At 49.5% G+C, this 13,577-nt stretch overlaps 1 protein-coding gene across 5 annotated transcripts; it reads right to left on the minus strand.

Annotated features, from left to right (window-relative positions):
* Nucleotides 1–180: 180 nt before the first annotated feature.
* Pomk (protein O-mannose kinase) lies at nt 181–12,055 on the minus strand. 5 transcript variants are annotated; one of them, XM_050146786.1, is made up of 5 exons: nt 11,983–12,055; nt 8,867–8,960; nt 7,090–7,234; nt 5,940–6,223; nt 181–4,583 (listed from the first exon to the last, which is right to left on the minus strand). In XM_050146786.1, the coding sequence occupies exons 4-5, from the start codon at nt 6,213–6,215 to the stop codon at nt 3,813–3,815; spliced, it is 1,047 nt and encodes a 348-aa protein (XP_050002743.1). In that variant the 5' UTR covers nt 6,216–6,223; nt 7,090–7,234; nt 8,867–8,960; nt 11,983–12,055; the 3' UTR covers nt 181–3,812. The 5 variants fall into 5 exon arrangements, with proteins under 5 accessions (XP_050002743.1, XP_050002740.1, XP_050002739.1 ...); XM_050146783.1 differs by having other exon boundaries at nt 5,940–6,349; XM_050146782.1 differs by having other exon boundaries at nt 5,940–6,501.
* Nucleotides 12,056–13,577: the final 1,522 nt, after the last annotated feature.

Here is a 13,577-nt window from a genome sequence, read left to right on the forward strand (position 1 = left end):
ATCCACACCGCTGTCTGTATTCCCAGGGAAACCGTCACAGGTGAAAAAGGACGGGCACAATTTGTAACACAATTGCTTCTAATAGCAAAATCGCACTATGCAGCTAGAGGAAATGCTTAGCCTTTCTTCACACAGCCACTTGCGAGAGTCTTAAATAAGATGAAGGGAAACAGGCTCCGCTTAGCTTTGCAATTACATTTATTTAATTTCTCAGATGGACTCATTTAAAAATCCAACTATGCAAAGTTGCATTAAACGTGCAATTGCATTAAAAGAATCACATTTTAGCCAGGCATGTTGGCGCACACCTTTAATCTCAGCGTTTGGGAGGCAGAGGTGGGGGGAGGATCTCTGTGAGTTCGAGGTCAGCCTGGTCTACAGAGTGAGTTCCAGGATGGTCAGGCCATTACACAAACGACAACAACAACAAAAAACAAAACATAAAAAAAGTTTTAAGAAGCGAGAGAAGTTCCTGGACATGGAAAAAAAGAGAGAGCATTCAGGTTTGCAGGGCCAGGAGCTCCAGACCCTAAGCTGAGAGCTCTAACCCATGCTACTGGAGGGGACTGGACTGGTTGTAGGATTAAGGGTGCTGTTAGCCCAAGGCTGTAACACAGGATGGCACTACTGCTTATGGCTGCCCCCTGCTGCCCCTTGACGCTGCCAAATGCTGGGGGAAATTAAAGGGGAGGTGATAGCAGCCCTGGCAGATAGCAGCTTAGTACCCACAAGCTCTACCCAGATAGATAGAGCAGAACCCTCAACCTCTAGTGTGGAAGGAAGGGAGGTGAGCTAAACAGAGCTCAGTAGGTGGTTCCCCAGTTAGGGACTGTAGGAAGCCTTCACATGACCCTTCATAGCGGCTGGAACTCCAGTCCAGGGATCAGATTCCCTTTTCTCATCTTCCTGGTCACTGCGTGCATGCACACACTTAATTGCAGGTAAGCACTTTTAAATCCAAAAAATTAAAATATTGAAAAGAAAAATCCCAAACAAATCAGTAAGGAATTTTGACAAATCCATTGAATTAATAATTACTATCTCAATAGAGTAGGGATGGCTAGATGTCTTCAATAAAACTTACATGGAAAAATTAGGTAACAGAGGAAAATAAAAACTTACCTTAGAAAACATAATTGCATTCAAGTATGTGCACACAAAACTGACACTTTTGCCTTGTTATATAGAAGTAAAGAATGGCTCCATGCTTCCTTCTTTGTAAGTTCCTATTCTTGTCATCTGTGTCTTTAAAAACAAAATCATATATACTCATTTTGATATTTCATTGTATTTTAATAAATTGCCTGAAGATCAGAATGCAAAGCAGTCACACTAGTCAGTCATATAGGCCAGGCAGTGGTGGCACACACCTTTAATCCCAGTAGCCACACTAGTTAGCCACAGAGGTTGGGTGGTGGTGGAGCACACCTCTAATCCTAGCACTAGAGAGGAATATAAGACGGGATGAGACAGGAACTCACTCTCTTTTGATATGAAGATTTCATAGCTGTAAGAACTCTCTAATGGCTTGGCTGCTTTGCTTTTCTGATCTTCAGGTTGAAGCCCAAAATCTGCCTCTGGGTTTTTATTACTTGTGCTACTTAATCCACTACCCCAGAGTTTTAGAACCTTTTAAAAATATACAGCATGAGCCAGGTGGTGGTGGTGCACGCCTTTAATTCCAGCACTCGGGAGGCAGAGGCAGGTGGATCTTTGTGAGTTTGAGGCCAGCCTGGTCTACAAGAGCTAGTTCCAGGACAGGCTCCAAAGCTACAGAGAAACGCTGTCTCGAAAAACCAAACCAAACAAAACAAAACAAAAAAAAGTGTTTGTTTGTATGTCATTATTTGTGCTAGGCAGTCCAAAGGAAAGTCCCACCTCATACGACACCCACATTGGGCACCATCTGTAGTAGCACTTTTTCTTCAGGACTGTTGTTGGGGACTGCAGACCACCAGATCCTGAATTTCTTGTAAACAACTTGTTTGTTTTCCTCTGCTCTGAGCAGCCTGCAGCTGTTCTGAGCACGAGACCCTGATGGCAGGGGAGTGGGTTCTGATGAGTCTGCAGCTGAAGGATCCTGTGAGGTGGGGCGTGGCCAGAGCCCTCTATAAGCTGCCCCTGAGCACAGTAAAGTGGGAACTAACCGCCTGACTGTTTCCCCAATACGCTTTTGCACCGTTATGTTCCCACTAGCAGGATAGTAAGGGGTCTAATCACGCCACATCCTGGCCAGTACTTGTTAATATCTTTAAGCCAGTGGGTTTGGGTGGAGTTTTTTGTTTGTTGGTTTGTTTTTTATGTTTTTTGAGACAGGGTTTCTCTGCAGCTTTGGAGTCTGTCCTGGAACTCACAAGAGATCCACCTGCCTCTGCCTCCCGAGTTCTGGGATTAAAGGCGTGCACCACTACCATTTGGCTTGGTGGAGATTTTGTAAAACAAACCCGAAGTGAATGGAGCACCTGTGTGCTTCACAGAGATAAACCTGGGCAAGCTCACCCCCTTGTCAGCCACAGGCTACAGAAGACAATCAGATCCGATGCTGCCTACTTCTTTGGCCTATGGTACCTTCCTCTCAAGGGGGACAGGAACCTTGAACGGTGGTCCCTGTAGGAGGAGGGAAACACCAGGGGCAGCAGCATGGTGAACCAGTTACAATGAAAACCCTTGGACTTCCCTGTAGCCCTGTGAAGCTAGACACTCCAAGGTGGGCCCCGATCTGTGACTCCAGGTGAATCTGTCGCCTGCTCAGGTTCAGGGGACACCTCGTGAGTGGCCACGAAGACACACCGACTCTCTCATGTCTCCCAAAATAAGGATGCCAGCACCACAGGAGAGATTTTTTTTTATTGGGGTGGGGGCGTGGACAGACAGGATCATGGTATATAGCCCATAACAGGCCTGAACTCTTAGTTTCTCCAATCTGTTTCCCAGGCGCTAGGATTACAGGTGTGCACCACCATTCCTGGCGCCACAGTTTTTGTTTAAGGTGTTCAGTTGTGCAGGCCCGGGGAGGCTCGACACTGTCTAGTAAAGAGGAACATTGGATATGAAATGTTCACCCAGAAACCGCAGGTCAGCACCATCCCAGGCAGGTAAGGAAGTTCCCGCAGCCTGCCGTTCCCAGCAGTCAGTCCTAGCCATTCACCGTCTCTCTCCAGAGCATGCTGCCACAGCGTACTTGGCTCAGTGAGAGGAAACTGCATGGAACCTTCACAGACGGTCATCTCTAACACTGACAAGGGCCTCACTGATGAGGGCTGCGCTTTGGACACCCAAAACGGTCTTTGAGTGTGAGTGTGTGTGTGTGTGTGTGTGTGTGTGTGTGTGTGCGTGCGCGCGCGCACGCGTGTGCGTATGCTACGGATCATATCCGAGGCTTTGCAAAGAACCAGGTAAACACCCGACCACTGGGCACTATATCCCCAGCTTCCAACAGGACTGCTCAAATTAGGAACAATGTTCTCTGAAGAATTAGTGTATGTTTTTTCCCATTTCCTACCAATCTATAAACATGGTTACCGGAGTAGGCGATGTGTCTTCATGATTACCGTTTTACCACTTCCTTCAAACACTGTGTGGATCCATGAATTCTCTGCATCTTCACCAGGAAGCACAGTAAAGCAAGGTTTTCCCACTTGGCTACTTCCATCTGGGTTGCTGGGAAAGCAGAGCACACTCAGATGTGCAGGCAGATGTGGAGGAGACCCTGCATCCACAAATCACGAGGTTCACGAAAGCACTTCCATCACCAAGAGTAGAACAGCTGGGATGCCATTCAGCTGTTAAGTCCATCATTTAACGGCCTGACCTTACAGCATCTCCTTTGTCTGAGACATCACAGACTCTCTGAGCGAATGTAAAACCTTCTGATAAGTGTCCAGAACATCCTGAGCCGTGGGTCTTTCTGCGGGGATCTGGCTCTTACATGCCTTATGGATATCAAACAAGTGGAATCGAACCATATCACTGCCTTCCACGTGCCCCAGAAGGAAACTGGAGACATCCGGAATCTTCCAGATGTCAATCTTCTCATCATAGGAGGGCATGAGGTCATCTCGGAAGGGCGTGTCTCCCCCATAAGGCCACAGCTGCTCCGGAGCCACAAAATCCCCGTGGAGTTCCCTGTGGCCACACTTCACCCGGACCCCGGAGGCATGGTCCACCAGGGGCAGCGCATCCAGGTCATTGGCCACAATGCTGAAGTTGCTTGTCAGCAGGTACTGAGACAGCGTTTTGGGCAGGTCGTTAGAGTCACACATGACCCTCACGCCCAGGGGACTCTGGTGCAGGTAGTTGATGATGGCGACATACTCCACGGCCAGCTGCAGCCGGTGCTGCCAGGTGTTCACATCTTGGTACTTCGAAAGGTTTAGTGTTTCTTCCAGGTTGCTCAGGGAACCCAAGGGGTGATACTCGGTGAGAATAGTGCCGTCCTCCTCGCAGTAGCCAACCAACGTGACCACGTGCGGGCTCTGCAGAGACTTCAGCATCTGCAGTCCGTGGAGGAAGTCGTCCTTCATCTCCAGCCTGGTGAGCCGTGAGAGAGCAACTTTGTGCTCATTCCACTCGGACAGAAAGACCTGAAACGGGGCCAAGGAGAACGTCAGACCCAGGCTTCCACCAAAGCACGCCAAGGAACAAACACCTCCTAGGAGGCAGGCGTGGTGCAGAGGACGCGGAAACAAACCAGATACGGTCCCGTCTCTGCCATCCCAGAGCTGTGAAGACAGACACACGGCACTCAGCAGGGTGAACATGTAACTGGGGTGGGGAAGGAAGGAAGAAGGTAAGAGCGGGGCCAAGGCGGAGACCACGGACTCTTTCAAAGGCTACCCAGAACCCGAGAGTCGCCATGGACCGCAGTGTGGAAGAGCGCAGCCTGCTCCTGGTTGACAGAAGGGGCGGAAGGACCCAAGATGATCCCCAGGTGTATGGCCCAAGGACCTGGGTGGAAAGTGGTGCCATCTACAAAGGGGGGAACAGCAGGCCCACAGAAGAGATGATCAACCGTTCCACACCAAGCCAGCTGTAGTGACACGTACGGGTAATCCCTAAACTCAAGAGGCTGAGGCAGGAGGATCATGAATTTGAAGGCTATACAGTAAGACTCCATTCGGAAGGAACAAGAGTTCCACCCAGGACGTTCTGACGTGCTCAGAGAACTCCAAGTGGAGCTGACAAATAAGCGGTTGGCTGCACAGTTCTGGGAGTTGGGGAGAGACAGGCCTTGAGAGAACCATCTGGGAGTTTATTAAATATGCAAAGGCAACAGAATTAGGCTAGGGCTAGATACAGATGACATCTAGAGACACAGAGAGACACTTCCTCAGCTTCAGCATTGCTACGTTAGTTCAGACAACTGTCTCTCCAGAGAATTCAAGGCCAACCTGTGGTAGGGACACCTTGTCTCAAGAGCCACGATGGCCTTGAAACAGCATTCCCCAGCTGAGCTATGCCCCATCTCCCGAAAGCCTTCCTGTCTCCCATCCTTTAGTACTCTTTCACACCTGCCTCCCTCTCCAGCTGCTTTCACTACACCCGCCCGAGTTCCTGATCACAGACTCCTGGGCTCAAGGACAGAAACACAAGGTCGTCAAGGCTCTTTTTTCTTTGTTTGTTTATAAGCCCGTATTCCACAATGTTGCCCGGGTTAGCCTGAAAGTCCCCACCCCAAGCAATCTTCTTATTTTGTTGGTTTTTTTGAGACAGGGTTTCTCTCTGTAGCTCTCCAGGAACCAGCTCTTGTAGACCAGGCTGGCCGCAAACTCAGAGATCTGCCTGCCTCTGCTGAGATCAGAGGCATGCGTCACCATAGCCCAGTCCCAGACAATCTTTTTGCCTTGGACTCCCAGGTGCAGCAAGCGTCATGGCACCTGGTGCCAAACAATTGCTCTCCCAGAGCTAGCAGTGAGGACAACGCGGGCATGAACACTCACTCTCTTCACGGCTCCTTCTCCAACGCGCCTCAGCTGCCTCACTTCTGTCCTCAGCTCCTCACAGGACAACCAGCGCGAACAGTTTTTCATCCGTCCCATCCTAAAGTAACCATGAGGACAGCGACTCGGGTCCTCCGGAGGTCGAGGGGAAATGAAAAACCAGTCGAGACAGAGGTAAAGGGCGGCATTCATAAGGGCCAAGGAGAGCAACAGCCCAACGCCCCGGGGGACTTCCCTGTGGGTGAGACCTTTCCTGTTTCCATGTTGCTGTCCCATGCCAGCTCCTACAACAGAACATGAGACAGGGAGAAGAATCGTCGTCCACGCTGATTTCCACGGGAGTGTTCTGATGCCACTGGTGGGCTGAAGGTGGTCACCGTCACTCGTGGGTTGGGTCAGGATCAGCATCACTTGAAGGCGTAAACGAACTGTGAGCTGCCCTGATGAACACTAGTCTTCGTTACAAGCTAAAATGCGGGCTCATCCAGGCCACGTCTGGTCCTGTTCTCCCACAGGAGCTTGCACTAGGTGGATGGCCTGAGTGTAGGTGTGCATTGTGGGACTGGGATAGAAGGCAGATAAAGAGGCTTAGTTATCGTAGGAATCAGACAAGGTTAGGGTGTTCTGGTGATACAGCTCAGGGAGCGTCCAGCATGTGCAAGACCCCGGGCTTGAACCCTAACACAGCAACAACAAAATATTTAGGCTTGTTTTGTGGCCTGGGGGATTGAACACAGGGCCTCGGTTAAGCCAGCTCAGCACCCTATCCCTGAGTGATACCCCAGTGAAGAAGCAAGGCTAACTTTTCAGTGGGTGCACAGGTAGCTTTGGGGTGGGGAGATGGAGGTGCAGAAATTAGGCCCTGATGATAATCCGGGATAAGAGTTGACAAACTTGGAGAATAATGGTTTAATTCTAATTGTCTAAGATTTTCCGAAGAGATGACTTAGGAGACACAGGTAGCAGGGACCCAAAAAATCCAGAACAGAGACCACTGCAAGGCCATGGCAAAGGGACCTGGCAGGGGACAGACCTGGGATGGACCCTTGAGCAAAGGATGCTTGTCCCTCAAAGTGCTGGACAGAAGTGTTCCAAAGTGACCATTAGACTGGGAGACATGGGGACCCAGAGTCAATCTTGACAGGGCTACCTTCAGGAGTCTCTTCCTTCTCTCAGCTGAGTCTCCATCCACATGCCTGGGTCGCTCAGAGTTGTGCTTGGTACCACATGGCAGCTCACAGCCTCCCTAACTCCATCCCAAGAGATCAGACGGTGTCTTCTGGCCTGTGTGAATACTGCAGTCACACGCAGACAAAATAAAAAGAAATATATCTCAACTTCAAAGAATAAACTTGTCTTATCCCCCAAATCTATTCCTTTTTCACAGTTCCTGTCAGCAAATATGGAACTTCTCCTTCCTGTTTCTAAGCCAATGAGGACACAGGTGAAGGACTGTCACAGCAACGCGACTACTTCTAACCCCGAAACGTAAGAACTGACAGTTCAGTAGCTTCGCTTAGACAACAGAATTCAACACTGATATTCATTCCTGCTATCACCTGGTTGTGTTCAAGAAACCCCGACTCTGCAATCACTCTGGTTTCATTCACAGACCACCTGGAGGCCATCACCCCACACTCTGGGGTCTCCCCGGCCAGCTCCAGCAGTGTTCAGATTCATTTGTTCGTCTTTCCTCATCTCGACCTCAGGCCTCTCCCTCGGCTCATCTTCAGAGACTGAACAGAGCTGCGGCGGCTGTTTCTACCCAGGCTGTTGCATCTGTTGCATTATCTCTTTCATCATACTTTTTTTTAAAAAAAAAAACAACTTTATGGGGGCTGGAAAGATGGCTCAGAGGGTAAGAGCACTGCCTGCTCTTCCAAAGGTCCTGAGTTCAATTCCCAGCAACCATATGGTGGCTCACAACCATCTGTAATGAGGTCTGGTGCCCTCTTCTAGCCTGCAGGCATACATGGAAGGAATGCTGTATACATAATAAATAAATAAATATTAAAAAAAAAGAAAAGAAAAAACTTTATGTTAATTATCATTGTGTGTACGTGTGGGCATGGATGAGCACATGCCACAGCCCGCATGCAGAGGTCAGGGGATAACTCAGTGGAGCTGATTCTCTCTTCCCTCTTTAAGTGGGTCCTGGGGATGCAATAGGCTTGCATGACCAGCACCTCTACCGACGGAGCCATCTCTCCAGCTCATCTTTCTTCATAATCTTTAGAGGGACCAGCTGTGTCTCAACTTAGACCTTAGGACAGAGGGTTGCAACTGCTTTTTCTCTAGGAGTCAATGTCAAAATCGAGTGATAACCGCATCACGGATGTGAGGTGCAGAGGGGTGGAATGACGTCGTGCATCGTCTCTGCCTGTGCCACTCAGCCCTGTTGCCAGAGTACATAGAGCAGCCCCTACGGCGTATAAAAAACAAACCTGTGCTTTCTCAACAAATATCTCTTACCCAACATTTACCAGGATAAAAATGGCCGGGACTACAGCTCACTGGTAAAGTGCTTGCTTAGCTCAGGGCTCAGGCAGTGGATTGTAGCTGGCCAAGCCTGGCAGCAGATGATAGCATTCCTTTAAGGGCGCTGCAGGCCGAGCTAATCTCCCCTCATGCAGGGTCTCTGGTAGCTCTCAAGCTGCTTGCAATCCCTACATCTACACTGCAGCCTAGATCCGTCTCCCAACGCTCTGTGGGCTGTGTCCACCGCTGACCTTGTTGTCCTCCCCCCCTTTTCCCCAGCACAGCTCCTCTTCGGGGCTCCCACTCTGTTGTGGAGACACAGCCTATCATCACTCATATCACAAACCAGGGTGACTCAGTTCCTCCGTCCCCTGACCTCAGAATCAGCCAAGCCCTATGAACCGTCCGTTCCTGACTCCGCCCTGGCACAAGCCGCCAGCGCCTCTTACCTGCGCTCCTACAGCTGATTCCTGCATGATCTTTCTCTCTTCCCATCCATTCTCCACACAGCAGATGGGATCTTCCTTCTTTAATGAAATGTTCCTAAAGAAAACATAAGATTAAGACCATCTATTCAGTGTTTTGTCAATTTACAGTTGTCCTAATATATTCCAATTTTTTTAAAAAAAATAACATTTTGGGGGAGTGGTGGTATACTGGGGTCTTGCACAGCATGTGATCCTCCACCACGCCTGACCTGAAATATTACATATAGAACTGGAGCACCTTCGATGCCCTCTCAGTCCCCAGCCGCCACTAGGCTCACGGTTATTCTCTGGGATTCTCCAGCTGGGGACCTGGGGACTTGGGAAGAAAAGTCATTTCCTAGGCGCTCACTTCAGATCAGAAACAAAATCCACTTTTAAAGTTCTCCAGGTGATCTGGATGAATGCTAAAACCCGAGGCCTTCTGGTGGACACAGTTAAACAGTGTCCTCCGTGGTCACAAGTCCCCGCCCATAAGCAGCTTCTCAGGCACTGTATCACTTCTGGTATACCGGAGAGCCACTCTGCAGCTAACGGCTTTGAAGTTCAGATTGATCTTGTTGTTTTAATTTCTTACATTTTATCTTTTTGTCCATGAGGGGAGGACACCTGGCAAGGCATGCATGAAGGAGGTCAGGGCACAACGTACAGGAATTAGGTCCCTCCTTCCACTATGGATCCTGAGTGTTGAACTCCGCAAGCCCCCATCGCAACGAAGCCAGCTCGCCAGCCCATCGCAGTATGCTTTAGAGATTCATCCACTCTGCTTTGTTACTCAGTCGACGAGAGCATCATCAGTGAAATAACTCCCCCTGCTTCAGACAGTCTCATTGTGTAGACAAACTAACCAGACCATCTTCTTGTCCAAGTCTCCCATGGGCTGAATTATAGGCATTCTCAACCAGCCTGGTGTGAAACAAAATTTATACGTATTTCCCTACGTGTACGTGGAAGAATTCCTGCTTGACATAGAGGGTGATCCTTCCCAATGACAGATAAAATCCTGCCCAGAATACAAACATTCAATAGTCCCACAATGCCTTGAGGAACACGTCTAAATTCTGAGATGAGTCTTGAGTGGCCAGGGATGTAGATTGTGAGAGAGTCAATGCTTAGCACATGCCAAGACAATGCCCTGCGTCTGACTCCTGCACCAAGGGGAAGGTAAACCCCAGGAAAGTAAACTACAGAGTCCCCCAATGTTCCTCACTCCAGCCCCCAAACATTCCTTGGTGCCCAAAGAAACCCTTTAGGAGATCTGTGGACCCTTAGATTGTGCTCCGAGATGTTTGTCACCTTTTCTGTTTGGTTCCCTACCACCTGCAGTGCCTGGCACAGAGCAGGGACCAAGGCACACTGAATGGACAGTCACACCGCACTTCTCTGTGTTCATGGGCATCTGGCAAGCATTGCTGTCTTCCTGTGTTTCTGCAAGCCCAGGAATCTGTTCTTCGGTTCTCTGTGGGACCTGCCCTCTAGCGCCTCCCATCGGCCGTTTCTTCTCTCATCCATTTTCACCAGCACCACCATTACATCTTCCGAGTGTTAAATCTTTTTCGCCCCAACCTCCCCCTCATCCAACCTTTCTATTGGGTGAATGCAAGTTTCATGGCGCCTAGAGCTTATAGTTTTAGGAAGGAAAGGGGGCTCCCTAAGAAAAGAACACACACAGACTGGGCAGATGGCTCAGTGGGTAAGGTGTGCAGACCCAAGCTGAAATCCCCAGGATCCAAGCTGAAATCCCCAGAACCCAAGAGAAAGCCAGACACACCTGTGATCCCATTGGTCCTGTGGTGAATGGGTGAACAGAATCCGTGGACGCCTCTGGGCCAGCCAGCCTGACCCATGGCACACCACAGAGTGATTCTGGCTCAGAAAGGGAGAGGGCCAAGACCAGCATCCATGTTGTACCCTGTCCTCCGCATGCATGCCATGACATGTGTGAAACACACACACAGGCACACACCCTTTCCAGTGCACAGATTTTGGAGCATAAAATTGTCAGCCCCTTTCCTGGATTTTACAAGAGACTTGTGGCAGGGCAGCAGTAAGCTATTAGGGAATTGAACCTGGGTCCTCTGCAAAAACAAGTGCTCTTAACCACTGAGCAATCTCTCCAGGCCTTAGAATTCATATTTTCAAATGAAAATATGGCCCTCATTAGTTGGCAAGCCCTTACGGCATTTATGGACTGTATTTTGTGCCTTTTAGCTATAATCCTCGCATTCTGACTCTCCCTAGGAAAACAGTAATCATCCTTAAACTCAACTGCTCACACAGTATCACACGATATCAAACTCAAAACAATTCTGAGGTACTTAATTTCCCAGAGAAGGGAACGGACTCAAAGGTGAAGGCGCTCATCCAGTATCGACACCATGTACTTGGAAGGGCTGCCTCAAATCCACGTTCTTCCTCAGGGTCTTGCAAAGCTCAGGGGTTAGGCAGACTTGAACCCAGTGTGGTCACTGGAAGGGGCTGCTTAGACAAAATAAATAAGGCAACTAAATGAACTGCCAATATGCAGACTATTTTACATGATTCGAGATGTTGGTGTCACCTCACTTTCCAATAATTATTTTAAATAATCTGGATATTATTTCGTTAGTACAGGCAAAGAGTGGGGACGTCAAAATTCCTAAACGTCTATATACTGCTTTTTAATAGAGAAGGAGGGAAGTGGGGAGAGAAGTGGGTAGGGAGGAGGTAAGAAAGCGAGAGCACCGAGGACAGTCTCCGTTCACACAGTTGAGTGGCCTCGCCCAGTGCACAGAGACCCAAAGGGGGGTGCGCGGAGAGCACACGTAGGGGCTGTACGGTGAAAAACCGGAGGAGTGCACGGTGATCACCCAGAGTGGGGCGGTGCACGGTGATCACCGGGAGTGGGGTGCGCGATGAGCACCCGGAGGGGCGAAGGGTGCACGGTAAGCATCTGGAGGGCACCACCTGCTCCAAGGCAAGGTCCAGCTGAGCCCCGGGAGAGCCGCGTCATCCCACCCTGGGGCTGGGTTGGGGAGGTGGTCCAGGCTCGGAAAGGCCCCGCAGAGCCCCAGCCTGCTCCACCATTCCCCGGGGCCTACCTGATATCCACCAAATCCGGCTCGCGGCCCACAACGCCTGCGCGGCCGGAAGCGGCCCGAGACGAGCGCGAGGCGGCCCCCTGGTGGCCGCCTCCCGCCGCACCACGGACACCCGCGGCAGCGCAGGCGTTCTCACCCAGCCTCTGGTTCTGCTGGTGAGAGCCAGGATGCAGCAAAAAGGCTGAGCCTGGGGCTGGGAATCTCAGAGGGTTGCTTCGTGATCTACACTCTTTGCAAAGCGGTAGTTGCCAAGGGTGGGCCCCAGAACAGCAGCCTGAGCAAATGTCCGAAATTCTCAGCCCCACCGCCTACCGCTGCCTGGCCCATTCTGACTCTTACACAGTTCCAAATAGCTTTGCTGACCAGCAGCCCCAAAACAATGTTGGCCACTGATGGCAATTTCTGAGAATAAATGCTCTTATATGTTCTAGTTTCTTATACTGTATAAAAAACTTATACAGTCTAGAATTTCTCTAGGCTGGCTTTTTTTTTTTTTTTTTTTTGGTCGGGGGAGCCAGGACAGTCTTGCTATGTGGCCTGGCTGTCTTGGCACTCAATATGGAGACCAGGCTGGCCTTGAACTCATAGAGATCTGCTTGCCTCTGCCTCCTAAATACTGGCAGTAAAGGCACGAGCCACCACAACTGACATCTAGGCTGTGTTTTGTTGTTTTTACAATGATGCTACTGAAAAATGCAAAGAACGTATTTTGAGATTTGGAAGATCTACACATCACAAATACTGTATAAAATGTAAGGAAAATACAACGTTATTACCAATTCAATGTATTTTCTGTATGGAACATTATTTCCCAGTATACGTGGAGAAAGCTCTTCACAGCACTGAGCTGTGGTTTGGTTGGTGTTCTAGCCCTGAACACCCTCTATGGCTACAACCTGTAGTCAAGCCGCTCCAACGCCGTTGCAGCAGGTACAGCCAAGGGCAGAGACACGATCGAGGAAGCGTGTTTTCAGAGCCTTCAAAGTGCATTCTACCTAGAACGCGAGTTCTTCCCACTCAAGTGTTAACTGAGCCTTAGGCTTGTTGTCACACGGCGGGTGTGCACCGTACAAGGTGGCACAGTCCTGGGGATGGCACGCAGCTCTGTGGTTTCTCATTCCTCCCACAGCCGTTTCCCAGTTCCGGTTCCGGCAGCAGCAACTGTGGCTATTGTATAGCATGGGTTTGGGAAAGACTTCTAGATGAGGCCGGGACTGTGGGCTATGCTGAATAAATCCATGGTTTAAATTATCTTGAGTAGATTGCTTACAGTGCAAAATGGACCAAGTTCCATTTTAACAAGGTCACATTTCCCTCATCACAATCACAAATTTTATAGCAGTATTTTCTTCCTCAGTTTCTTTTTTTTGTTATTTTTCTTTCTTTCTTTTTTTTTTGTTATTTTTCTTCCTTTTTTGAGGGCCATACCAGGCATGGTAGCACATGCCTTTAATTCCAGCACTGGGAAGACAGAGGCAGGCGGATCTCAGTGAGTTCGAGGCCAACCTGGTCTACAAAGTGAGTTCCAGGACAGTCAGAACTGTTTCACAGAGAAACCATCTTGAAAAAGAAAAACAAAACAAAAAACAAAAAAA

This window comes from Alexandromys fortis, unplaced genomic scaffold (genome assembly GCF_014885135.2).
Source record: "Alexandromys fortis isolate MF-2015 unplaced genomic scaffold, M_Fortis_MF-2015_v1.1 scaffold_55, whole genome shotgun sequence".
NCBI lineage: Eukaryota > Metazoa > Chordata > Mammalia > Rodentia > Cricetidae > Alexandromys > Alexandromys fortis.